Source organism: Littorina saxatilis, linkage group LG9, assembly GCF_037325665.1.
Source record: "Littorina saxatilis isolate snail1 linkage group LG9, US_GU_Lsax_2.0, whole genome shotgun sequence".
Lineage (NCBI taxonomy): Eukaryota > Metazoa > Mollusca > Gastropoda > Littorinimorpha > Littorinidae > Littorina > Littorina saxatilis.
The window spans coordinates 19,523,279-19,551,207 of NC_090253.1; the positions used below are offsets into that span (position 1 = coordinate 19,523,279).

Sequence of the window (27,929 nt, forward strand, 5' to 3'; positions counted from 1 at the left end):
AAAAAAAAATATTTTTTTACAATTTTCAGATTTTTAATGACCAAAGTCATTAATTAATTTTTAAGCCACCAAGCTGAAATGCAATACCGAAGTCCGGCCTTCGTCGAAGATTGCTTGGCCAAAATTTCAATCAATTTGATTGAAAAATGAGGGTGTGACAGTGCCGCCTCAACTTTTACAAAAAGCCGGATATGACGTCATCAAAGGTATTTATCAACAAAAAGAAAAAAAAACTTCGGGGGATATAATTCCCAGGAACTCTGATGTAAATCTTCATAAAGATCGGTCCAGTAGTTTGGTCTGAATCGCTCTACACACACACACGCACAGACAGACAGACAGACAGACACACACACACACACATACACCACGACCCTCGTCTTGATTCCCCCTCTATGTTAAAACATTTAGTCAAAACTTGACTAAATGTAAAAATGACCAGAAATCTGAGATTGTCTTGAAAAGGAAGGAGTCATGAAATGAAAGAAAATCTACAGGCATAATGAAGAGAAAAGGTGAAACAGCAAGGTCTTAAAAGTAGGGAAGTCTTAATGTCGGGGGTCCACTGTATATTAGGCACACAAAAAAACAAAAAAATGGTGTGGTTACGGTAACATAGCCATAAAAAACAGGGTAGGAAGGTAGGCAATCACTTTTTTTTAAACTTTTTTTTCTAATGTGTACAAATTAAACCTACTTGACAGGGAAATAAGTGTGCGACTCGGGCGCTTTCGCTTTCATTGCGTTTTCTGCACTCGTTTTCTTGGGGGTTTTTTGTTTGTTTTTTTGACAAATGTAATAAAAAGTTATAGGGTCGGCCCCTAAAAATAGGGTAGGTCGGGTTACCGTAACCACACCTATTTTTTTTTTAGGCCTTACAGTGTCAGTAGACTGAATACAAAATGAACAAGAACGCTTGAAGTAAAACAGAAGTAGTTTAATACACAGTCATCTGTGACAGCATTCAACACATTGGACAAAATCAATTCATGACCAAAACAATTCTTCAACAATAAAAAGCATTACACTTTTTTGTATTAATTTGTATATCTGCAAATTAAATTCTATCCATTTTGATGTGTTCATCAAACAAATCAAAAACATTTGAAATTTAGAGCCACCGTTCTATCAACAATTACAAAATCAGATAACTGTTAGGGGGGCAATTCACTCTAGACATACATATCAAACAAATAAAAGTTCAAACATTTAACAACATTAAACTAGAAACCTCATACAAGCTGTGAACAAAGGAAAATAAAATATACATACCTACAACTGCACAATTAGAGGAACAAATCACTCAGAACAACACAAACCAACAACAGTTCAAACACTAACCTGGAAACCGCCAATAAGCTGTGAATAAATGCAAAACAATAGGTAAATATATATCTTTAAATTGCATGTAGGTGTCTTTATTATGTCTGATGACAAAAAGCAGCTGCTATATGCTAGTGCCTGACAAACCAAAAAAAACAAACAAAAAAACTATTGGTAAAAACAGACTCTCACAACAGATGCAACATTTATAATTCATAACCTTCTTTTTGGAAACAAATAACATCAACATATAGGTACATCCTTAACACTATTAAAACTGGTGGCACGCTAAAAAAACGCACGGAATACAGGCGATACATTTGCTACTCAAATTTTTTCTTTAACTTCACAGCATCTTACTGAACTACATGTGTCTATCAACAAGTGTCGTAGCAAGCTTTGATAAACAACCAGCTATAAAATAAGTTATAAATTCACTCCCTTAACCAAAGGCTTGCAAGCAAAAAAATTAAGAGTAAAGGGAGAAAAAAAAATACTCAAAGCCAAACACCTGAAGGAAATGTCAAGATTGTGTTCAGTTACCCTCATTGTTCAATATTTTTGGCAAAGCCTACCGTCCTTGATCCTATATCACGAGTACACTATGTATCTGGTGATATGTATTACCTTTCAAACTACAAATCAATTTGTTTGTTTATTTGTTGCTTAACGTCCAGCCGACTACGCAGAGCCATATCAGGACGAGGAAGGGGGGGATGAAGGGGGCCACTTGTCAAGCGATTCCTGTCTACAAATGCACTAACCCATTACTTGTGTCCCAGCAGGCTTTAGTAAAACTAAATTAATACCTACTGGAAGATTACCAGTTTCCAGTATGTTAAAATAGGCTTAACCTATCTACTGCTGGACTTACATCAGAACACTAACAGATTAAACTATACATGAATCGCGAGACAAGCGGCAAGAGAAGAGATTTTTGGAAAAAATACAGGTGAATGAGCAAGAAGGCAGAAAAAAGAAAAGAATTCATGAAGAAAAAGAGAGCATGACAGGAAAGAGGAACCAAAAATCTACCTAACAGCAAACTAGAAAGCTCCTGCGGTTCCAAAAACAGGAGGGGCTTTTAATTTCATAACCGCAGTGCCCCACTGCGGGAACTACAAATCAAAACAAGTATCTTTTATCATGGATCTAACCCCTCCCCCTCCTGTATAACACTCATCTGAATTCCAAAATTAACAAATAATCACAACCACTGCACATTTTTGTCATACTCGGTCTTCCATAGCATGTGGATCAACTATTCTTTCATGCGCAGATGCACAGCCAAAACCCTGTACAGCCCTGAACAACCATTGTGTCTTCCATCACTAACTTTCATCTATGGTTTTTAATGTTCATTTTTTCCTAGTGAGATGGGCAATTGAGCAAGAAGAACTTTAAAATAGTTTAAAAAACTTGTGATGATTGCCCAAAAGTCGTTACAGGCTACAGGAATTAAGGTTAATGGTCATGACTCCTCCATGTGAACAATTATGCTACATTTAATGCTTTTTAAACATTGAACCAGTTACTGCATTGCTGAAACTTTTCTTTGTTCAATACTTTCAATTACACCACACCCAAGTAAATGACAAACTTGGGATTTTAATGCGTTGAACTTCATTTCTGGTTCATATGACACAAGGGGTTCTGATTGAACAATTGCAAGGCTAATGTTTGCGTTCTTTTACTCCTCAAACAAAAAAAGTCATTGTCACCACTTTCAGGAGATATCAACCCTGCAATTTGCAATGGCAAGCTTTGCAGCTAGATGAGCACACACTTCACGTGGCAAAAAGAAGTGCGATTTTGTTTATCTGGCTAACTGTTTTAAGCGACGGGTACACCTGAGAGGCTTGATGTTAAGACCTACTTCTGCGATATGTCGCATGAAAATCACTTGAATGTTACTTCGAGCTAAATAAAATCCTCGACATTTCTGTCCCCAGTCCTTTCACATGTTGCTGCTGAACAAGAAGAGCAAACGCTCGATCGAGTCACTTTCGCAGTTCTGAATATGAGGCATCAGATGGACAGGAAGAAATTGCTATTCACAACACAATGAGTCACGTTCACATAAAATTTGAGCCCGGTCACTTTTATAGTTTCCGAGAAAAGCCCAACGTTAAGTTGTGTGTTGCCGAACAGAAAAGGCTAGTTATCTCCCTTGTTTTTCTGATAACGTTCGTAAAAGGCTACAGATGTAAATACTTTGATGTAAAGAATAATCCTACAAAGTTTCAATCACATCCGATGAACTTTGTCAAAGATATAAAATGTCTAATTTTTCCTTTGACGCTGACCTGTGACCTTGAAAAAGGTCAAAGGTCAACGAAACCATCGTTAAAGTGTAGAGGTCATTGGAGGTCACGACTAAACAAAATATGAGCCCGATCGCTTTGATAGTTTCCGAGAAAAGTCCAACGTTAAGGTGGTGTCTACGGCCGGCCGGCCGGATGGCTGGCCGGCCGGCCGGCCGGCCGGACAGACTAACACTGACCGATTACATAGAGTCACTTTTTCTCAAGTGACTCAAAAACCCTGTCCCGTTCTGCACAGAAAGTAGCCAGGCCGCTAAAGTTTGGTATATCAACTGCAAAAGAACATGGGGAACAAAAAGAAGAATTTGGGTACGAGTTCAAGTTGATGGGAGTTTCTTCTTCTTCTTTGTTAGTGTGCTGAAACTGCCACAATCTTTTATATGTATAACTGTTTTTACCCTGACTTTCAGGCAGCCCTACGCCGCTTTCAGGGGAAGCATGCTGGGTATTTTAGTGTTTCTATAGCCCACCGAACTCCGACATGGATTACAGGATCTTTTTCCTTGGTCTTGTGCTTGCGTTTACAAACGAAGGGGGATAAGGCACTAGCAGGTCTGAACTTAAGTTGACCTGGGAGATCAGAAAAATCTCCACCCTTAACCCACAAGGCGCTGCTGAGATTAGAACCCGCAACATTCTGCATGGGAGCCCAGCATCTTATCCACTAGGCCATTGTGTTCATCAATATGGAGGTTCATATCCCAAGTCTGGACATATTGTGGTGGCTGACATGAGTTAAAGAAGAAAGGTGTACGTACATGTTCCTCTAACCTTTCGAGGACTGTCAGAAAATTCTTCTTACAAGGAGTTTCATTAGCGAGAAAACATAAAATAAAAAATAAATTCTCACCAACAGAATATGGCCACAATGTAAAAATAAGTACATCGAGACAAAAACGAGATCTAGAAAATTGAGACATAGCAAACAAACAGACTTGAACACACAAGGTTTAAAAAAACACAATATAATCCATTAAATACCTTTGATGTGTAAACAGCACATGCAAATGAGTTGGCAAAGAACTGCCATACTGTGGAATCTTTGATGTGTGTTAAGATTGCGCCTGTGTGTTAAAACACCAACTGATGTACATCTGAATGAACAGATGATGAATACAATCTTTTTTCAAAAAGACTGATGAATGCAGCTGCCCAAACAGGAACAAATGCTTTTGTCACAAACCGCTTACCATGCACAGAATATCAGACCAGATTCAAATGCTTACAGGGCTAGGTATCTTATGTACAAATATGTAAATCTACAACTCGTCAAGTTTTGAAAATCACATTTGGTGTTCACAAAGTTTGTGCACGCTCTAGCTATGTTAACGACTGCATGCATTGATGTGAAGAGTTTGCAAGAGCCAACAAAATTTGTTAAAAAAGGATCAAATTCGATAAAAATAAACAAAACAAGAAGACAATCTTGGCACAAAATCTGGACGCAAGAAATGGCTTAGCACATACACACACAAGAACGAACGAAAAAAATGCTGAAATTACATCTGATCAAAATACCTTGTATCAACCAACTTGGGACAAAGAGTAATCTGGCAATACATGAAATTTCAACCAAAACACCAAGTGTGCCTTGAAACGCAAGCCAAATCACTGTGCAACTGACATGAAAAGTCTAACAGAAGGAAACATTTTTTTCAATAGTCCTCACTCACACAAAACACACTCAAAACCATGGCTCAAACCAAAAGCAGTGAAAAGTAAAATTTGACAACTCCATCTATTTACAAGCATAATACAAGGCACTGTCAATCAACCACAGGAACTTAGTAGAGAAGAGACCATAACTATTACTAATGCATGTTTCACACAATTTCTGACAAAAGATCATTCCTAAAAATGATTCCTCCTTTTCTGGCTAAAATCCAAAAATACCAAAAATAAAATTGGCACACAATCAAATCTTCATTATGTGACAAAACCCTGAATTCTGTAAAACACAGTCACTGCATGCCTCGCCTTGAGTAAAATGTAACAACTGCTTGACATGACAATGTTACTTCTTTTTTTTTCAGCAAGAAGAGCCAGGTTTCATGCTCAGAAAAAAAATACTGCCTTTCAAAGTTTCCAGTGCAATGACTGAATTAAAGTTTCTTTCGAGTACTCAGCAATAATGGCTCATCAACACTGCCTTGTACAAAGGGATTTGCAAGTACAACAAGCATGTACAACTTCAACACAATGCAACCAACAGAATGCCAGATATACATTAAAGCCTCAAAACGTAGATCGCTATAGATTCATTACTCTGTACAAGCGTGTCATACCCACTAGATCTATCTCTACACTGAAGTATTTACAAGATTTCTATCCACCGCGCAACTTCTCGGTTCACCAACTCCCGATTTATCATCAGCACCTGCAAAATACACAGAAAAAAATCATTATGACACCAGCATTAATTAGAACATTAAGTAGTAAACAATTGAGCATTTTAATAACAGGCTAGCAAATCATCATGACGGCAGCAGTAACAAGAAAATGGCTAACCTCAGCAGTAAAACATCACATATCTAAAAGAGTTGTAGAGCTCATTATTTGACTGAAAAGAAAGGGGAAAAGTAAGAGTGAGAGAGAGAGAGAGAGAGAGAGAGAGAGAGAGAGAGAGAGAGAGAGAGAGAGAGAGAGAGAGTCTGAAAATGCAACCCCCCCCCAAAGAAAACAAAAACACATCACATAACAAAGAATGAAAGGAGAGAGAGAGAGAGAAAAGCTGATAAAAGCAAAAAAAGCAGCAAATAAAAAAGAGTGCAGAACACTCACACTGTGTCCTGACACCTGGTACAAGTGGACGTAGCAGACAGAGTCCTCTCCCCTGGCGATCACCTGACCTTGCAACATCTTCCCTGAGGTCAACTCAGCCAACACTTCGCTGGCCCTGTCGCTGAAGTACTCCTCTTCTGTGATTGGATGGATGAACATGTGTAAATTAGACAGCTACACAGTTTTCTACCTAACAAAGTGGGTGGGGTGGGCCACACAGGTATGCAGAAAAATAAAATAGCCCTTCAGCCGAGGCTTTGAAAATTCACTGAAAATTGTAAATGTACGTAAAAATCTCATGTCTGCATGGGCATCATTAAAAAAAAAAAAGACAAAGAGATGAGAAAGACTTGCACAATTGAACAATCCCCAAGCTGAAAATAAAAAGAGATGGAAACAAGATGAGCAAACGCTCGATCGAGTCACTTTCGCAGTTCTGAATATTATATGAGGCATCAGATGGACAGGAAGAAATTGCTATTCACAACACAATGAGTCACGTTCACATAAAATTTGAGCCCGGTCACTTTTATAGTTTCCGAGAAAAGCCCAACGTTAAGTTGTGTGTTGCCGAACAGAAAAGGCTAGTTATCTCCCTTGTTTTTCTGATAACGTTCGTAAAAGGCTACAGATGTAAATACTTTGATGTAAAGAATAATCCTACAAAGTTTCAATCACATCCGATGAACTTTGTCAAAGATATAAAATGTCTAATTTTTCCTTTGACGCTGACCTGTGACCTTGAAAAAGGTCAAAGGTCAACGAAACCATCGTTAAAGTGTAGAGGTCATTGGAGGTCACGACTAAACAAAATATGAGCCCGATCGCTTTGATAGTTTCCGAGAAAAGTCCAACGTTAAGGTGGTGTCTACGGACGGCCGGCCGGACGGCCGGCCGGCTGGCCGGCCGGACAGACTAACACTGACCGATTACATAGAGTCACTTTTTCTCAAGTGACTCAAAAATAGAACACCAATGCGAAACAACAACCACTCGCAATGCAAACAAGTCGCGTAAGGCGAAATTACTACATTTAGTCAAGCTGTGGAACTCACAGAATGAAACTGAACGTAGTCCGCTGCTAGTGCAAAAGGCAGCGAAAGTGACGAGCCTGTTTGGCGCGGTAGCGATTGCGCTGTGCTTTACTGTACCTCTCTTCGTTTTAACTTTCTGAGCGTGTTACAAAAAGCCGGATATGACGTCATTAAAGGTATTTATCGAAAAAATGAAAAAAATGTCCGGGGATATCATACCCAGGAACTCTCATGTCAAATTTCATAAAGATCGGCCCAGTAGTTTAGTCTGAATCGCTCTACACACACACACACAGACACACCACGACCCTCGTCTCGATTCCCCCCTCTATGTTAAAACATTTAGTCAAAACTTGACTAAATGTAACAACAAACAAGTCGCGTAAGGCGAAATTACTACATTTAGTCAAGCTGTGGAACTCACAGAATGAAACTGAACGTAGTCCGCCGCTAGTGCAAAAGGCAGTGAAAGTGGCGAGCCTGTTTGGCGCGGTAGCGATTGCGCTGTGCTTCATAGCACGCTTTACTGTACCTCTCTTCGTTTTAACTTTCTGAGCGTGTTTTTAATCCAAACATATCATATCTATATGTTTTTGGAACCAGGAACCGACAAGAAATAAGACGAAATAGTTTTTAAAACGATTTCGGAAATTAAATTTTGATCATAATTTTTATATTTTTAATTTTCAGAGCTTGTTTTTAATCCAAATATAACATATGTATATGTTTTTGGAATCGGAAAATGACGAAGAATAAAAAAATAATTTTAATTAGAAGTTTCCGATTTTTAATGACCAAACTTACTCATTAGTTTTTAAGCCACCAAGCTGAAATGCAATACCAAACCCCGGCCTTCGTCGAAGATTGCTTTGCCAAAATTTCAATCAATTTAATTGAAAAATGAGGGTGTGACAGTGCCGCCTCAACTTTTCCAAAATGCCGGATATGACGTCATCAAAGGTATTCATCGAAAAAATGAAAAAAACGTCCGGGGATATCATACCCAGGAACTCTCATGTCAAATTTCATAAAGATCGGCCCAGTAGTTTAGTCTGAATCGCTCTACACACACACACAGACAGACAGACAGACAGACAGACAGACAGACAGACACACACACACATACACCACGACCCTCGTCTCGATTCCCCCCTCTATGTTAAAACATTTAGTCAAAACTTGACTAAATGTAAAAAGGACTGGATTTAGTCCAATGCTACGCTACTGTTCAAATGGCCCACACAACTTTCAAGTTACTTACAGGTAATGGGACAATTAGATGAGTAAAATGTTCTTGCTAATTTCACTCACCTTGCAAAGGTGTGATGTTTGCCAGGTAGCACTCTACAGCTTGGAATGGCAATGTCATGAAATCACTCCTGAAAATAGAAGACAAAACATCAATTAGTCTCTACTTCCCAATACATAACCGTCACAACTAGCGCAAATTTCACCTGCATCCAATGTCAGAACGAACTTGTGAACAGAATAACAAGTTTTAAGCATGTTTTCAAAAGAAGAAGGCATGGTTTCAAGCTGATACTACATAAACAGCCTCTTTCTTTCAAAAACAAGCAGATTGCAGCTCACTATTCAATTTAGCGCCAAAGACGTATCTCCAATGGTTATGCCCAATTAGCGACGATATGAAACACAGATTGCTTGACCTTCAAGGCATGCATCGCTCCCAAAGCCCATAAAAAACACAAATTTCATCTATAACCCACCTCATTTGTAAGGGGAAAAACTCTTCCACAGCCCATTAAATAAAACCTGACAAAATGACTTTCGGAATTTCTTTAATCCTAGGCTGATGTGAAGGAGAAAGTGAACAACCAACCGAGTGTGAGCCAGTTGTGGGGTTGGATTGGTTGAAATTGCATGGGATTGGATGATATTGAGGTTTGCATACAATTTCAACCAATCTGAACCAGGGGTTGGCTTATGCACATCAGCCCTGCTGTCCACTGACCTGATCCTAGGCTGATGTTAAGGAGAAAGTTAACAACCAAGTGGGAGCCAGCTGCGGGGTCAGATGGGTTGAAATTGAGCTTTGCATGCAATTTCAACCAATCCTAACCCGTGGCTGGCCGACTGTAGGTAACTTTTTCGTGCACATCAACCCTGCTGACTACTGACCTGATCTGTTTGAGCGTGTTGACGGGGACGCGCGTGTAGCCACCGTAGTCGACAAACTTGATGTCACACTCGTCTTCCGCTGGGTAGACCTGCACCAGCTGTGCACGGTACCACTGGCCCTCCGACTCCGCCGCACAGATGATGCCTCCTGAAACAGCAAGGATAAGGATAAGGATGAGATTTCATGTAGTCCTGTCAGGTTACCCTCATGGAAACTCGGGCTGCTTTCTCACTGGGAAAAGCGAGCTGCCATACACTATGGCGCTACCGAATTTTTTGTCTTTTTCCTCAATGCGTGTATTCATGTTTGAACCCCCGAGACTTTCGCTGTGAACTTGGGATCTTTAGAAGAGGAGAGTCTGCACAAAGTTGACTCAGGAAATAAATCCCTCGCCAAACGTGGGGATCGAACCCACGCAAATAGCGACATCTGGATTTTAACCCAGCGCCGCTACTGAGCTATTTCCCCACCCACAAGGAATTCAGTGATACTGACAAGTCTTGATTAATTGACTTTTTCCATTTCACATCATACATCAGAGCACAAAAGTTACTTTCAATTGATATGTTGGTTATTGTTTTTTCCGTCTCTTCAGCGGATATTGCTATCCGAGACCGATGCAAGTTTGTTTTTCTTCTCAGTGGCCCTTAACTGACATGCCCAATATTACAGAAGAACAGTTTAGGCAATAACAAAAACACAGCAGGGGATTTCTTCTTCCTCTCCACCTGCATGCTTGGGCTGCAACTCCCATTTTCACTCGTTTGTTTCATCACGTGTGGGCTTTCAGTTTTTCACCTATAGGATCACAAAAATATCCACCAGTCCTGGAGGAGCTGGGATTCGAACTCTAAACCATAGCTGCCAACTTTTCCCAGATAAAAATAGGGAGGAATGAGTGAGCCGACGGCGCGAAGCGCCTAGAATGCTAGGGGGGTCCGGGGGCATGTCCCCCCGGAAATTTTTTGAAAAAAGGATGCAAAAGGGGGCAATCTGGTGCATTCTGAGGATTATAATCGAAAATTTTTAAGTAAATTTTCATTTCATTAATATACTTACCCGAATCACATAAAAGCATTGACGCAGTCTTAACATGCTAAGGTCTGAAAAGGCTACCCGTCTTAAAGAATTTTAAAGGGAAGCAACCCAACACAAAAAGTGTAAACATAGGCAGGGTAATGACCATCTACCCAGGGAGTTACCTCCCATCTCGGGTTACGTGACGTCACTTCCCCTGTAAACACCACGTGTCTTCATACGACTTAATAGACTAAAAAATCATATGCGGGGTTGGCGGGAGGGAATACGGTATGTGATTCGGGTAAGTATATTAATGAAATGAAAATTTACTTAAAAATTTTCGATTAAATTACATATTCTTACTCCGAATCACATAAAAGCAGATAGCTTCAACAAGGCGGTGGGAATGAAAAAATCCAAACTCACCTCAAACCCTTGCAAGGAACTGACCGCCTGCTATGAGCGCGGGGAAAGTTCTAGAGCCATCTTGCCTCACAGAGGAGACGTCCCTGAGGTAATAGTTGAGAAACACGTCCTCGGAACGCCAGTACGCCGTGCGTAGGACTTCGTCCAGCTTGTGAGACCGAAGGACAGCCAAAGAGGACGCCCAAGCCCTGGTTTCATGGGCCCGGGCAGAGTCCATGGGGAAGACAGGCAGTCCCCCCCCTTCGTTTGCCAGGCTCCACACGTACGCTTGCTTGATGAGCATGGACACCCAACGAGCCATTGTGGTTTTGGCAATATCCCTATTTCTTAACGTGTTCATAGAGATGAACAGAAGCTTTTGAAATTTGGACCTAAGCGGCTGCGCGCGGGCCAGGTAGATGCCAAGAGCTCGGACCGGGCAATTAACCGCGTCCGGGTCTCCGGGAGCCAGAATGGAAGTCAAAGGCTTGACGCAGACTAGCGGAGAGGCCTGGTCAGGGGCCTGATTCTTTGCCAGGAAGTTAGGCCGGAACCGCAACGTAATAGAGCCGTCAGGCTCGTGAGAGATGTCCGCCGGGTCCCCCGACAGGGCGTGAATCTCACTTCCCCTGCGAGCCGTAGCTACAAGCAGGAGAAAAAGCGTTTTGCGCGTAAGACTAGCGAAACTAGCCGCGGCCAATGGTTCAAATTCTGCGGAACGAAGAAATTCGAGTACCAGAAAGAGATCCCATTTCGGGAGGGAAGAACGAGTAGAGGACTCTTTGAGAGCAGCGCCCTTGATCACCCTTGAGATGACGCCAGTGACATCGATCGTGCGACCCAGTTGCCGTAGTGTAACTGCAATGGCGGATCTTCGCACCCTCAAGGAGGAAGCAGACGCTCCTTGAGAGGAAAGAAAGGCAAGGTGGTTTGCGACATGCATGGAACGAGGAGCCAACGCGTCCAAACCACGGGCCTGACACCAGGTCGCCCAGGACTTCCAGTGAGAAGCGTACACCGACGAAGTGGAAGCCCTATGAGAGCGTTCCACCAGGTCCAATGTTTGCTCAGAAGCACCGGAACGCCTCAGAGAAGACCGGACAACTTCCACACGTGAAGTTTGAGGAATGAGGGGTCCTCGTGTGGAATGCCGGTGCGAGGCTGAACCAACTCTCCTCTTGCGAGAGCGAGAGGGATGGGCGGGCCCTGAGCGAGCCTCAGAAGGTCCGGGAACCACGCCTGTGAGGGCCACAGGGGCGCAACCAGGAGAAGATCCGGACCCTCCATTTCCGCCTTCCGGATTACTCGGCCGAGTAACTGGAAGGGAGGAAAGGCGTAGGCCTGGAGCCCTGTCCACGGAAAGGCCAATGCATCCGTCTGCCAAGCCTCGGGATCCGGGAATGGCGAGACGAAGATCGGCAGCCTCTTCGAAAAGCGGGTGGCAAAGAGGTCCACCAGAGGCTTTGGGACGAGGGCCCAGAGACGAAGCAGTGCCCCGTGAGTGATCGTCCACTCTGATTGAAGCACTCTGTCGGAGCGACTGAGCGCGTCCGCCAGAGTGTTCAAACTCCCCGGGAGGTACCTGGCCGAGAGAGTGATCTGGTGTTGCCAGCACCAGGTCAGAATCTCGCAGGTCCTGCCCGAGAGAGACGGGGACCGCGACCCTCCCTGCTTGTTCAGATAAGCTGCCACAGTCGTGTTGTCTGTAAACAGACGAACATGCTTGGCGTGAAGGGAGGGCCGAAACTCCGCCAGAGCCAGGGCCACAGCCTCTAGCTCCAGCAAGTTTATATGCCAATGGCTCTGCTCTGCCGACCACAGGCCCGACGCAGTCTGTCGGTCTGTGTGTGCACCCCAACCCATCAGAGACGCATCCGTAAAGAGGTCCGTGTCTGGGGGGGGGCAGGACAATCGGCACGCCCCTGCAGACCCATGCCGTGTCCAACCACGGAAGGGTCGCTGACTGGAACCATCCCTGCAAAGGGATGAGGACGTCCCAGTCCACGCAGGCAGAGTCCACATACGGTTTCAGGGCAAGCTGAAGCGGACGTTTGTGGACCCTGCCCAGAGGCACCAAGAGAGCCATGGACTCCATCTGTCCCAAGATGGAGGCCAGCGTCCGGAGGGAAGCCCTCGGGAGAGACAAAGTGGCACGGATGATGGCTTGGAGCTTGTCCACCCTCCTCTGAGAAGGCTGGACCGTCCATGTAACCGTGCAGAAAGACATCCCCAGATAAGTGAACGTCTGTGACGGCACCAACTCCGACTTTGTCCGGTTGATCGAAAAACCCAGCTGGTGGGCTTGACGAAGAACCGCCTGGGTATGACTGGAGCACCCAGACTGGCTTTGGTTCAGAACCAGCCAATCGTCCAGGTATGCTCTCAGCCGTATACCCTGCGACCTCACCAGTGCGCATAACTGCCTCACGACCATGGTGAAGACCCAAGGTGCGAGAGACAGCCCGAAAGGCAGAGCGCGAAACTGGTAGACCTGACTGTCCCACCGGAAACGGAGCCATTTCCGGTCGGACGGATGCACCAGAATATGGAAGTATGCATCCGTCAGGTCTATGGAGGTCGCCCAGTCTCCCGGGCGAAGAGAGTCTCTGACCGACGCGGGCGTCTCCATCCTGAACCGAATCGTTCTCAGGTAAGTATTGAGAAGCGACAGGTCCAGGACGGGACGCCACGCCCCCGAGGCCTTGGGGACGGCGAACAGCCGCCCGTAAAAGCCGAGGGACGTGTGGTCTATGACCCTCTCCACCGCGCCCTTCTGCACCAGAGCAACGATTTCCGCCTGAAGGACGGACCTTGCTTCTGGTGAGGAGGGAGGCTTGAAGCCCGGCAGACGCCGCGACAGAGGTGCCTTTCTTTCGCCCCAAAGCAGACGAAAGCCCGATCCCACGACGCCCACGATCCACTGGCTGTGCACTAGGGCCGCCCAGTGAGAAAGTGCCCTTGAAGGGCCCCCCGCCATCACCAGAGTGGAGGGCGGGGGGGTGGTGGGACCGGGAACACTTCATTGGGGGTGAGGCTTGCTTCCAGAGCCGCCCCGCCCCCTGCTGGGCGCCGATCTCTTTCTCGAACCACGAGAAGGAAATCTGCCCCGCTTCTGTCCGGCAGGCTTGGCAGAGCCAGAGGCCTGAGGCTGTTTAGGCGGAGCGGGCTGAGCCTGAGAAGGCTTGGCCTGCTTGAACGCCTGCAGAGAGAAGTCAGAGAACTGAGAATCTCTGTTCATCTGTATCTCCGTCTTCCTGGCGTCAAACGCCAGACGGCCAAACAGAGAGCCTTCTGTCAAGGGAGACGCCCGCAGTGTGTCACGAGTAGTCTGGTCCGTGAACTGAGAGTGACCCAGAAAAAGATCTCTCCGGCTCATGACCGAATGTGCGTACTGCATCGCTGACAACTTCATTTGCTCTTCGTTGACTCTCGCCAGAGCCGAAAGAAGAGTTGAGATGTCGTCAGCGTCCTGCTCGACCGCGAGGACAAAAGGGTCCAGCGTCTCGGTCATAGCCCTGGTAAGGGACCGCAGGAGCGTCTCGGAGATCGAAGCCAGCTCTAAAAGCTGACGACTAATCTCCTCCGATGCCATGAGGGTATGGTCAGGAAGCACGACCCCCGAATCGCTCTTGATAGGCTTTGCCAGCAAAGAAGCCAACTCCGGCGTGACCTGAAGAGGTGCACGCGGAAGCGCAAAGGGAGCAAGCCAAGAGCGACCTGTCTTCGGCAGAGTAAACTTCTTGTGATGTGTGGGCACAAAAGAAGAAGCCTGGGTATCCGAAGCCAGCCAAGCCCGAGCAAGTTCCGGTGCCGGTCCGTAAGGTACCAGCAAAGGAACAGAGATGCCCGGCTGCGACCGTCCCGCAGGAGAAGGCCGCGCCAGCACCTGAGAAAGCTGGTAGGCAACTGATGGGGATTCGGCAAAACGAAATCGGGAAGCATCATCCTTCTCGTACCGAAAATCCGCCATCGCGGAGGGGGCGGCAGAAGCCGACGTAGGCAAAGCCACTGCTCCCTCCGCAAAATACCTGGATGTAACCTCAGCCGCATCTTCGAGCGCCAGTCGAAGCTGAGACGGAAATCCAGAACGAGAAGCTTCACTGACTACAGACTGCGTGTCTGCATAGTCAAGCGAAGCAGCCCGATCGTAGTCCACTGAACCGGCCGCATGATGTTGTGCCGGCAAACCGGAAACCGGAGAACCGGTAAGCCGGAAAGCATCCTGGCTCATATCCTGATCAACAGGAAACACAGAGCCGGAAGACGCTGCCACCATCGCCGCCGGAACTGAACCGGTAGTCGACGTAGCACTAGGCAAGTGCGTCGAAGACTGTCCCGGAAGTTCAAAGGACGTACTCGGTCTCTCACCCACTGACATCCGTGTAGGAGCAGTGTGCGAGAGACTAGGAAAACCGGGCGAGGCCGGAAACGCTGCCGACGGAACCGCGTACAGCGGAAACGTCTGCTGCGAGGACTGGGGCCGGAAGCCCGGTGGCCGAAAGGCCAGTCCACAGTCGACACCAGCAGGGACCTTCGTGGGTGTGCCAGATTGACCTTCGTTTCCGGGAAAACCCGGAAACGCGACTTCCGCAAGCGGAAGCCGCCCTTGCTCAGTCCCAGCCCTACTCGTTATACGGTCGGAACTAGGACGAGCAGCATATCCTGACTGGCAGGAAGTTTGCAGGTAGCGAGCCTGCGACCAAGAACTGTTGCCCAAAAGAGAGCGTCCGGTGGCTTCGCTAGAGCCGGCGGAGCAGTTCGACTTACCGTCCGTGCTCCAGGCAAGAGCAGTAGACGACGAGAGAGAACAAACATCACGGGCGGGCGTCTCCGACAGGCACACAAAAGATGCCAAGGAGTGAACGCCACCCACTGCCGATGAAAGCGGAGAGCTGAGAGCCGGCGTGGCTCGCTGTAATTCGTCACGCACCAGGCTTCGAATTTCTGGAACCAGCGAACTCAAAATCGACGAAACCATGTCAGCCTGCCCCGCGCTCGAAACTGCGACCGGGTGAGCTGACACAGACACAGATGTCACGGGAATGCTAGGCTGCCCCCCAGCATTAAGGCTAACGGGGGCAGAAATGGGAACCGACAAGAGTACGTTTCTATCTTTGTCAGAAACCAAAACGAGCGGAGAACTTTTAGGCAGAGGTTTATCTGAAGAAGACTTTGCCTTAATCCGGCCCTTGGCATCCCCCTTACCGCGTTTCTTATCGCTATCAGCCATAATGACCAACGCGCAAAAAACACAGCACACAACACAAAGTTACTGAGCAAAAAATTTAACAAGTCCCAACAAGGACGAAAATTTGTCAATAACAATGAAATTCCTGTCACAAACAAGACAAAATTGGAAAGAGCTCACCAAAAACGTAGTGGCAAGCCAGTAAGACGGGTTAGGTGACCGTTGGGTGCCCAAAGAACACCTGCAAGCAGTCACTCACGGAGCCAAAAATTTCGACGACCTTCCCAGTTGTAGGCTGAAATGTCGTATGAAGACACGTGGTGTTTACAGGGGAAGTGACGTCACGTAACCCGAGATGGGAGGTAACTCCCTGGGTAGATGGTCATTACCCTGCCTATGTTTACACTTTTTGTGTTGGGTTGCTTCCCTTTAAAATTCTTTAAGACGGGTAGCCTTTTCAGACCTTAGCATGTTAAGACTGCGTCAATGCTCTTTATGTGATTCGGAGTAAGAATATGTAATTTAATTGCCAGTTTCTGGCAGCAAATTTTGTCACAAAAAAGGAAAAATGAGCTGGAGAGAGAGTAGATGAAGTGACTTACCAAATCACGTCAAGCTTCCTTCTACAGTATTTCATACTTCTTGACACTCACATCTTCCAATTGTGTGGGGGAAGATATCTTTTGCTATCACAGTTCACAACAGCACCAAAATCATAGTTCATGTTAGTTACTTCCTTGAGTTTATTTCACAATCCAAAAGTCACCTTCCAAGGGTACACCTTCCAGGGGTATGAAGGAGATTGCTGTTGCCATCACAGTTCACAACAGCATAACTGGCACGGATCAGCGTTCATAGTTCGAACATCGACGTCTGAAGCGAACATTCACGGTTGGGTAATCTTTCTCGTCTTCTCGACGGCTGGCCCCCGGTTCCGTTTATGTTTTGCTGTTCACAGACGGAAGGTATCGTCCACTGGACTACTACTATCACAGAAAGACTACTGTGATAGTAGTAGTCCAGTGGACGATACCTTCCGCCTGTGCTTCAATATCCCCCCCGCCTCCATGTCCGATGCTGATATCTTCGCGGCACTTATGCAAAACGCGAAATGTATGCCGCGTCTTGTCGATTCGGAGATGAAGTCATACTCTTGTTTGCCGTAACTCTTTTGAAAATTTACAAGAACTTTCGGGCCGACTTTCGGCCGCTGGACCGTTGTTTTCTTCATTTTGTGGTCGTCTGCTGCTGAAAACGCTGAAATGGGGGTCCTTAATGTCCTCACAGGAAATTTTCCTTTTAGGGACATGAGTTGGTGATACACTAAAACCGTCTGCTGCTGCTTCGTCAGCTGCTGCTTCTTCTTCTGCTTCTCATCCACATTCGACTGAAGCGCATGCGCTAGCCACAAATCTCGCCTATTCTCGCTTAGTTTCGATTTTGATCACAGCGTTTGTGTGACGAAGCCTCGTGCTGAACGAGAGTTCAGAAGTGAAACTACGCCGAGTACAGGCGCTTGAAAATACACTCCAGTCATTATATAACTATACTCGAAACAATTCAGTTTAATCGGGAAACTTTTGCACTATTCGGGAAAATCCGGGACTGGACATAAAATGGTGAATTTCCCGGTTTTCTAGGGAAGGTTTACAGCTATGCTAAACCTTCAAGATTGAAAGCCAATGTCTTAACCACAAAGCTGTTGTTCCTCCTTTTCAAGACCCTGTTTTATCTGACTTTATGTTCATAAATTCTGCAATTTAACCCCGATTTTTTGAAGAGAAAATGTAAGTTTTACGCCCTCACGGCAAAGCCATTAGGGGCATGTTACACGGGAAAACCCGGCTTTGTATGAAAATAAAAAATTTCTTTATTTGGTGTTTAACGTCGTTTTCAACCTCGAAGGTTATATCGCGACGGGGAAAGGGGGGGAGATGGGATAGAGCCACTTGTTAATTGTTTCTTGTTCACAAAAGCATTAATCAAAAAATTGCTCCAGGGGCTTGCAACGTAGTACAATATATGACCTTACTGGGAGAATGCAAGTTTCCAGTACAAAGGACTTAACATTTCTTACATACTGCTTGACTAAAATCTTTACAAACATTGACTATATTCTATACAAGAAACACTTAACAAGGGTAAAAGGAGAAACAGAATCCGTTAGTCGCCTCTTACGACATGCTGGGGAGCATCGGGTAAATTCTTCCCCCTAACCCGCGGGGGGTAAAATAAAAAATAACAAGAGGCGAAGCCTTCAAGGCTCACGTAAGAAATCGACAAACAGTAACACAAACTCAATCACTCCGTCACACACACACACACACACACACACACACACACACACACACACACACACACACAGAAAGAGCATAGGTGAAACTGTGCAAGAAAGCGAGACACTAGATCTAGATCTGTCTGTCTGCATGTAGTCTACATGTTTACAAGGACACGACTGCCAACTAGTCTCGGCGCGCTCAAAATAATAATGACCGAGACTGTTAGTACTTCCTTCGCGTGACGTCTAACCCTCTTACGTCATAATGTGACGTCAATGTAATGTGACGTCTTCAAATGTTAGAGTTTCTACCACAGACATACACACGCACAGACGCACGCACGCACGCACGCACGCACGCACAGACAGACAAAGTTACGATCGCATAGGCTACACTTACGTGAGCCAAAAAAGTGGGGGGTGGGGGGGGGGCGCCCTCTCTTATAAGACCTGTTTGTTTTTATAAAGATTTTGGGGGTCTTAAAAGGGGGTTCCACTGTCGACCAGCCTGCAGGGATGCTATCATCAGACATGGGATTCAGAAAAAGTGATAATTAAGGAAAAAGAAGGTGGGGGTCTGGGGGCCGCAGGAGGCCCCCAGTAGCAACGCCCCTGGTCGGGGTCTGGGGGCAAAGCCCCCAGAAGCTGAAGGTTTTTAGTGTTTTAGACACACAAAAATGGCCCTGAAATGCATATTTGAGCTTAATCATAGCCCCCCCCCCCCCCCCCCCCTTTCTCTTCCTTCCCATGTTTCTCAAATTAATTTTACGCTAAGACTCAAAATAAGGAGGAGAAAGAGAGGGAGAGAGAGAGGGGGAGAGAGAGAGAGAGAGAGAGAGGCGGGGGGTGGGGGGGGCGGGGTGGTGGCGTGTGACGGTGTGGTTTCAATGTTCTTACCTTGTCGGTGCCAAACGACCCCAGTGACTGATTACCCGACTGGGTTTTCAGGATAGTCAGGTGCTTGTTGCTTTTCAAGTGGCTTTTGAGGGCAGTCTTTCCATTGGAGTCGTAGTTGATAACATTAACATCGTTGCACAAAGTGCACTGAGCTTTTCCCGGCAAGTTGATTTTAGCAAAAGCATCGCCAACTTTCAGTTTCACGTCTTGTGTCTTCTGGCCTTTCTCGTATTTCCAGCTCAATGATACAACTTCATCGAGCCAGTCGAATCTCCAGAGATTTTTCTTGTACTTCTGCTGGTCAATTTCCCGGGCTAGAACGGTTTCGTCTCGCTTTAGCTTCCTCATCATTTTGGCAGGTGGCTCGAAGCGATGTAAAAATGGCGCCGAATCATTCTCATACGGTATGCTTATACTGAATCCCCGATAGCTACGTTGAAACGGTGACTGTAGGAGACAAAGAGCGCGTTCCCATACGGATCGACCAGCAACAGTCTGACCGTTTTAGGAACCAACCGTTCAAGAATAGTATGGAATGGAGCGTCGCGATCAGCGTACCGACCGAAAAACTTGGGTCTATACCTACATATACCCCAACATTTTCTCAGCGGATTTGCACGAATCTCAAAAATGATCCCTGGAGCCTAAAAATTTACGGAATTCCGTAAATTTACGGAAGAATCCCATGTCTGATCATGCAATAAATACCTTCAACGGGACGAGGCAGTAGCGGAGCGTTCTGGTCACTGTAGCAGGCATTCATGAAGTGATTGAGTCGCTCTAGGGAGGGGAAGGTGGGATGGGCGGGCTGCTGGACGAAGATGTGCCCCGCGTTGACGATGGCAGACACCACGATCTCCACGGAGACGCCCTCTGGCAGGTTCATCTGTAAGTTGTACTAGAGTGAGATGACCGGTTAGGCTAAATGGATATATGCAAAGGTACAACAATTCACATGAAACAGCAAATCTCATAAATGCTGTATCATTCAACTGCAAAATCGCTTCCCCCCTTTCATGCTGGGTTGTGGCATGGCTTGAGCAGAGCCTTGCTCCGTTAGATTGTACAGTTGAATCTCATAAAAACTACGAGGGACACAGCATGGTACTGAGCTGGGCGCTACCTGCATGATCTGCCCTCCAAACACCCCCGCCCCCCCCAGTTCTGACCTACATACCCTATTCCGAGGGACCATGCTATCGTAACAACACTTTTTTTATGGTGTTTTTGTGTCCAACAAACAACCACTCACTTGCATGATCTCTGGCAGGACGACAGGTGCAGGGGAAGGGATGGGGGTGAGGGACGCCATGTCCAAGTGGGGGTACTGGGCCTGGGGGAACTTCTTCCTGATCAGCATAAGCGCCCGGTCCACCTCTGGCTGCATACCTGACATGATCCAAGGTACAAAATATAGACAAGAAAAGCAAACTAAAATAAATAACACCAGTACTGAGCCTCCTAAACACACAATACAAATGAATAGCTGTAGCTGATAAACCAATTTGAAAGGCGTCCTTTCCTTCCTGTTATGTACATCTAATTCAGCATTCCACTGTATGAGTATCGTAAGTTCTTTAGCGTAACCTTCCCACAAGCTGGTACACTGGTACCCCTGAATTTGTGGTAGAGGTATAAGTAACCCTTTTTTTTCATGAAAGGGGATACCTCCAAATAGGAATGTGAAACACTGAAAGTTACAGATGATCAACACCATGGGTGGGACTGAAAAATGTCACGAATCCTGAAGAATTTTATGGGGCAGGGGTGGGTCTGGGGGCTCCCGGACGCTGAAGGATTTGTATAATTAACAACCAAAAAAACCTCACCACAGACATTATGAATCCGGATTTCCGGAAGAAACCCACCCATGCAAGACATACCTTGAACAGAGCAGACCTGGAATTCGGGCGTGAAGGGGTTACTGGACAGTGTGACGTTTGCTCCGGACTGTTCTTTGATCTGCTGGATGTTCTTGCCACCTCGGCCAATCAGCCGCCCACACAGGTCCGAGGGGAAGTTGAACTCGTAGCGCACCACTTCCGTACCAGACAAGGGGATCAGGGTATCCCCGACGCTGCCCCCGCGTCCGCTGTCGTTCGATGCCTGTGGACAGAGAGTTCATGATAATGACAAAAATTAAAACTTAACACAAAAATCTGAGAAAAATGAGGTTTGAAGAGGAGGACATCTTGAAATGGGGGTAAATTTGCAGAAATTAAGAACAGAAAGTCTGACAAAGAAGGACAAAGCTTCCTGGCGAGTGGACGTAAACTGATAGAACTATCAAGATAAGTTTTGTGTGAATATTTGTTTGTCTGTTCACTTGGGTTGAAATATCTATGAATGTATTGTTTTGTCAATAACAAACGTTCCAACAACCTACCTTTCTTGTTTTTGACAAAGCAGGATCGTAAATCAGTTGTTTGGGGTGTAGGGGGTCTGGACAAGTGGTTTTAACTGTATGGTATACATGTGGGTTTGTAACACCATCCAACCTTGCTACATTTACTGACTGTATACTGCATCTTGTACTGTATGGCAAAGAGCTCAGTTCGTTTAACCCTACAACACACATGTAAATTACACCTATCCTAAAACTGAAATGGGACACGTTTTAAGTTTAGGCCAAAAACAAAAATATGTCGGTTTCCGGTAACATTGCCGAAAAAAATAGGGTCGGTCGGTCGTTTTTTTTTATTTTTAATTTTTGTTAACCTTTTTCTTACGTTTTGTTAACGTCTTTTTTCTAATTTTTTAAACGCTTCCTTAGTTCACTTACAATTATTTAGCACATGTTTTTGACCTAGATATATTGAAAGTAAATAAAGTATACTTGAATTCATTTTTTACATTTTTTTTGTGTGTGCGAAAAGCGAAAAAAACCTTTAGGGTCTGCCCTTAAACATAGGGTCGGTCGGGTTACCGGAAATACATATTTTTGGCCTTACAGAAAATCAATGATCACAGAATGAAAGTTGAAACCAGCTACAATGGAACCCCCCTTTTAAGACCTTCAAAAATCTGGGGAAAATCAGGTCTTATAAAAGGAGGGAGTCTTAAAATAGAGGTAAATTCACAGGCCTTATGAATAGAAAATCTGAAAATGCAAAGTCTTAAAAGGGGGGTTCCACTGTATTGCAAACTAAGCTTGCCCAGATGAGCAAATCCAAATTAATTCTTAATTAACCTACCTTTCTTGTTTTTTGATTCTTGCCTAGTGCAATGCTGTGGAAAATAATGATGTAGCAGGGAGCCAGAGAATGAGGCATGTACATAAAATTGTTGTTTAATTTTAAAGAGCTCTATAAATAATTTGTGCAAGTCCACAATATTGGGAAATGGGACAAACAAGATGGGTGAGCAACTTTGCCAGCCCATATACCCACACAAAACCAGTTGCAGTCAATGCAATATAAATGCATTTGTTTTGTTAAATAAAATAAAGCATGTTTAAAATTGTTTTGAGGATTTGGAATTATTTTTTCTTTGTTGAAGCATGCACTCAAAATGACACTTACAAATAACAAGAAGAGCAAACGCTCGATCGAGTCACTTTCGCAGTTCTGAATATTATATGAGGCATCAGATGGACAGGAAGAAATTGCTATTCACAACACAATGAGTCACGTTCACATAAAATTTGAGCCCGGTCACTTTTATAGTTTCCGAGAAAAGCCCAACGTTAAGTTGTGTGTTGCCGAACAGAAAAGGCTAGTTATCTCCCTTGTTTTTCTGATAACGTTCGTAAAAGGCTACAGATGTAAATACTTTGATGTAAAGAATAATCCTACAAAGTTTCAATCACATCCGATGAACTTTGTCAAAGATATAAAATGTCTAATTTTTCCTTTGACGCTGACCTGTGACCTTGAAAAAGGTCAAAGGTCAACGAAACCATCGTTAAAGTGTAGAGGTCATTGGAGGTCACGACTAAACAAAATATGAGCCCGATCGCTTTGATAGTTTCCGAGAAAAGTCCAACGTTAAGGTGGTGTCTACGGACGGCCGGCCGGACGGCCGGCCGGACGGCCGGCCGGCCGGACAGACTAACACTGACCGATTACATAGAGTCACTTTTTCTCAAGTGACTCAAAAATTATGTTTACAATGTTGAATATTCAGATGGCATTCATCATAGGTTGGTCGTTATAGACATGATTCTTCTCTCCTTCTTTAATTCATGGGCTCCTACGTATACTCATGGGTTTTTTTTTGTATAACCTGTAAGACCGTTTTTGATTTAGGCAGTAATACGCCGATTTCGGGGGAAGCATGCTTGGTATTTTCGTGTTTCTATAACCAACCGAACTCTGAAATCTATTACAGGATCTTTTAGTTTTACGTGCGCACTTGGTCTTGTGTTTGCATGTACACAAGTTGACCTGGGAAGTCTGACAAATCTTAACCCTTAACCTACCAGACGCGACCTGGATTCGAACACTCAACCTTTAACACGGGAGGCTGGCGTCTTATCCACTAGGCCATCGCTCCCATCACAGACAGGTGTGACTGTACTACTGTCCCTGCCACATTGATGTCTGCAATGTCAAAGGACACCTGCAATATTAAACTTTCAATTAAAGAGGCAAAAAGGGCTGGTCAATGCACAGGTGTCATCTTGTCCCAACTCACCTCACTGTTCGAATCACAGACTGGTGAACCAGAATCAGGCAGTCGCCCATTCTGCGTCACCGCAGGTGATGCCTGGCTTTCGCTGTTGTGACCTTCAGGTGACCCTTCAGACGCCACATCACCAGTGCTGCTTCCGGATCTGGTTCTCCTTTTGTTGCTGTAGCTGTTGGAAGGAGACGACGTTGACTTGGTTGTCTGCTGACCGGACAGTTTACTCTGACTGCTGGATTGTTTTTCTGACTTCTCTGTAGCAGCTTTTGCGCTCTGCTGGTGGGGAGATGTTTTGGCGCCAGCCGAGAGGGGGGCTGATTTCACAGAGCTTGGGGAACTAGAGGAGCTCTTGTCCTTGCTGAGTGAACCCTGGTTTGATCTGGCGTCTTTGGAATTTGGACTCTGCTTAACATCTTCACAGCTCACCCCCTTCTCCGAGCCTTTCCTCCTGTCTTGGTTAGAAGGAGCACCCTTCTCTGCAGCAGAATTCAAACTCTGGTTGGTTTTGCTGGCTCTTTCTTCTGAGTTTCTGTCTCTAGTTTGCACCTCTTTCAATGTAGCTGAAGTCTTTGGAACAAATTCAGCAGCAACAATCTGCCTTTCAAGCTGACTGATTCTGCTTTCTGAGTTGTCCACAACTATTTTGCTGCTGTTAATGTCACTGTCCTTTGAGGATGCGTTCCCTTTTTGATTCATCAACCTCTGGGCAAGAAGATTCTGAGTCGCCTTCTCCTCCGGTGCATTGCTCTGCAACTGGATTCCAGCCCGGGATATGTCAATCCTGGACTGCGAGTCTGACACCTGCGTGGAAATGCCGCTGTTGTTGCTGTTTGAATTACTGTTCATAGTTGAAGATTCACTAGCACCACCATCCGGTTCTAGACTAGTTCCGCTCAGCCTCTCAGAGTTTTCTAACCGAGCTGATTGCTTGAGGATTGAAGTTACTGATGAAGTTGAATCTGTTACGCACGAACCTGAACTGACCTGGGCGGAGGCAACCGACTGGGAATGCACACGGGCTGCCTGCGCCAAGACATCCTGGACAATTTCTTTTGCAAACAAACTCTCCTGGGTGGATGGAGAGGAAACCGTTTGTAGGCTGGCCTGAGAAGAGTCGGAGGAGGGGGCTGTTGAAGAATTTGGCGGAAGAGACTGTAATGTAGAGGTGGACAATTTTGCTTGTACTATAGATGCATCATCCTGTTTTAGTCTGTCTTCATTGCGGCTGACTAGCACCTGCACAGGGTCTTTCTCTGAACCTGCAATAGAAGCTGGGAGTATTGAAGACAGAACAGAGGAGACCTTGGAACTGTGAGCTGCAGCAGCAGACTGATCGTTCCTGTCGATGGAGTGCTGTGTAGAGAAGCCGACAACAGCATTGGAGGTGCTCACCTGCACAGAACCCGTTATCATGTCACCAGCACCCAATGGCTTCCCATCAGATGGGCGTGTTTTCATGATACCTCCACCCTGCCGCACCTGCTTTTGCGGGGGTTTTTGAGCTGAAAAATCCCCAAAGCTGACACCCGACACCGCATTTTTCTTCCTATCCAGCGCTTCATCTCCCATGCGATGCTCTCTGGGTAGAGTGCTGGGGGCTGTGACGATCCCCAATGTCTCTTTCTGTGTCCGTTTGCCGACGTCAGCCGCAGAAGTATCATCGTCGTCATCTTCACCTCTTCTGCGTCGCAGCAACCACAGCAATCCCAACAAGGCCGCAGCCGTAGGCACAGCATACGTCAAAATGACACTCAGGTTGTTTTGTGAAGGCTTCATGACTTTGGGGTAATTTTCACAATCACATGCTTAGATCCAAATCTGCAACACACAGTTAAAGAGACAGTGGTAATTACTTATGTGCTGATAAGCATGAACTAATCATCACTAGTAAACAGTGCACAACCACTGCATGAAGATCTACATTAATAAAAACATAGTACCAATCAATTGTGTGGACAAGACAATGTACCCCCCCCCCCCCCCCCCCGAAAAAAGGAGCTTTCACAGCATCTTGTATACATCATACTAAAATATCACTACCTAACAAACTATTCAATCATCACACTCCCTTTTCGAGTTTGAGGGAGGTTAATTTGCTGTCATACTATTGTTACACGCGTACACTCACCTAAGGTACCTAACACATCGACCTATTCAGTTCCCTGAAATAAGATTTTCTGGATCTACTCACAGAGTAAACAAAAAGAAGAAACTGAAAGTAGGTTTACTTTAACTTGAAACTAATTTCATTTTCAACACTCATTGCATGGCCTCTATAGAGCGAGCCAGATTCGGTAAGAAACATAAAACAGTGCACATCCAGCATTTTTTCCACTGTCCAAGAACCCTCTCCTGCAATGATCAGAGCCCGATACACAGTCCATACACGGATTAAGCGGCCGCGACCTTTACCCGCTAAGGCTAAGCGAACAAGCAGTAGAAATGTTAGGCTACCTCACCCGCGGGCGCTTACATTAATCTGTCACAGCGCGTCACGTTCTTGACAACCAACGGTTCCCCCTTTACACTTCTTTTCACGCAGAGACTGGAATCTTGCAAACTATTGTGCAACAGCCATAAAAGACATAAGGCCCCAAATCCCAGTGCCATCAAACGCACACTCACTTCATCGTCATGCATACACAGTGTTTGACTACAGTGCGTTGCTGTTTTGCAATCCTGACACCTTTCATTTGACCTCATGCGCAGTTCACGTTTGCTTCCACCACCATTACTTGTGAGAGCACACGCGAAGTTACACATTGTATTAGAACAGTAAAGCATGTCGTTGCACATACGCACAAACGTGACTTAGTTTTCCTTTTCTGTGGTGCATAATTTTGGACTCGTGCAGAATCCTGGAGAATTCATAATGCATCGCCATTGTTGTCATCGAAATGAAAGTGCTCCATGTGGTCAGTGGGCGTGCTCGATATGAATACACCACCGACGCAAAACACAACAGGGAAGATAGTAATGTTGTAATGTTACGTCACGGTAAATGACAACTTATCCATTGTAATAATAATGAGGTTCTCTCACCTTCGCACCACGTGGTCCTCGGTCTGTGGGCTTCCCAACACAAAAACTTGACGCATATCTAAAGACTCGCGAGATCTCACACGATAACCGGACTACTTTCAAGGTCGCGGACTGCTCGGTGGTGAGGCGCATTATGTTTATTGTTTATTCCAGACCACAGAACAACGTGCAAAGTGATATCTGTGTTCTCAGTGACACACAAAACATAAAATGTAAACGTTTTCCATTAACGCCATGTTTAATATACGTCTATTTAGTTTCTGAACATCAACGAAACACAGATCTCTTTCTTTTAGTGTAGGACTAACGAGGTTACAAGGCCAAAACCCAAACATAATCAGGTGGTAAGAAATGAGGTTTCAGATGAGACACAGCCTGTGAAATTTACCGAAGATATCAAGAATTGGCAGTGATCGTGAATCGTACGGCTTATGTTTAATACTTATATGTGTGACTGCAGACATAGACAGCAGTATGTCTCTATCAGTGTAGATAATTTGGCCTTCTGATGAAATACAGTGACACTTTCGTGATGGGCTCTTGCAGTTCTCACTTTCAGGAATCATAGGAGTTGCATCCCGGAGTAAAATTGTGTTGTTTACTGTTGATGAAATGGCATCTCGTCGTAAAATGGAAAGCGTTGGGGATTATTATTACGACAAGAAGGAGATTCTTGGCCATGGGGCCTTTGCCATCGTATTTAAAGGATGGAAGAAGCAGGTGAGTGGAAGCACCAATGTCGTTTGTTGAAGTCTTTCAGTCTAAGGATGATTCCCGAACTGAGAGTGAGAATCCATTCTGATGCATAAACTGTTCTGAGATAGGATTTTATCAAGAAACTGATGGCACTTGAAAAATTGTGCCTGCAACA

At 45.2% G+C, this 27,929-nt stretch overlaps 2 protein-coding genes across 2 annotated transcripts in view; one reads left to right on the forward strand and one right to left on the reverse strand.

The window, feature by feature from the left end:
• Positions 1-922: 922 nt before the first annotated feature.
• Positions 923-27,153, reverse strand: LOC138975537 (A-kinase anchor protein 1, mitochondrial-like). Its single transcript, XM_070348245.1, has 9 exons — positions 27,059-27,153; positions 24,026-25,834; positions 21,274-21,496; positions 20,643-20,779; positions 20,099-20,276; positions 9,602-9,749; positions 8,774-8,841; positions 6,429-6,565; positions 923-6,024 (listed from the first exon to the last, which is right to left on the reverse strand). Exons 2-9 carry the CDS (start codon positions 25,790-25,792, stop codon positions 5,962-5,964), a joined length of 2,721 nt encoding a protein of 906 aa, XP_070204346.1. The 5' UTR covers positions 25,793-25,834; positions 27,059-27,153; the 3' UTR covers positions 923-5,961.
• Positions 27,154-27,268: 115 nt separating this feature from the next.
• LOC138977119 (serine/threonine-protein kinase unc-51-like) overlaps positions 27,269-27,929 on the forward strand; it is a 48,932-nt gene continuing 48,271 nt past the window's right edge. The window contains exon 1 of the mRNA XM_070350029.1: positions 27,269-27,778. Within this exon, the coding sequence (XP_070206130.1) occupies positions 27,671-27,778 (108 nt within the window). The 5' untranslated portion in view covers positions 27,269-27,670. The remainder of the gene's footprint in view (positions 27,779-27,929) is intronic.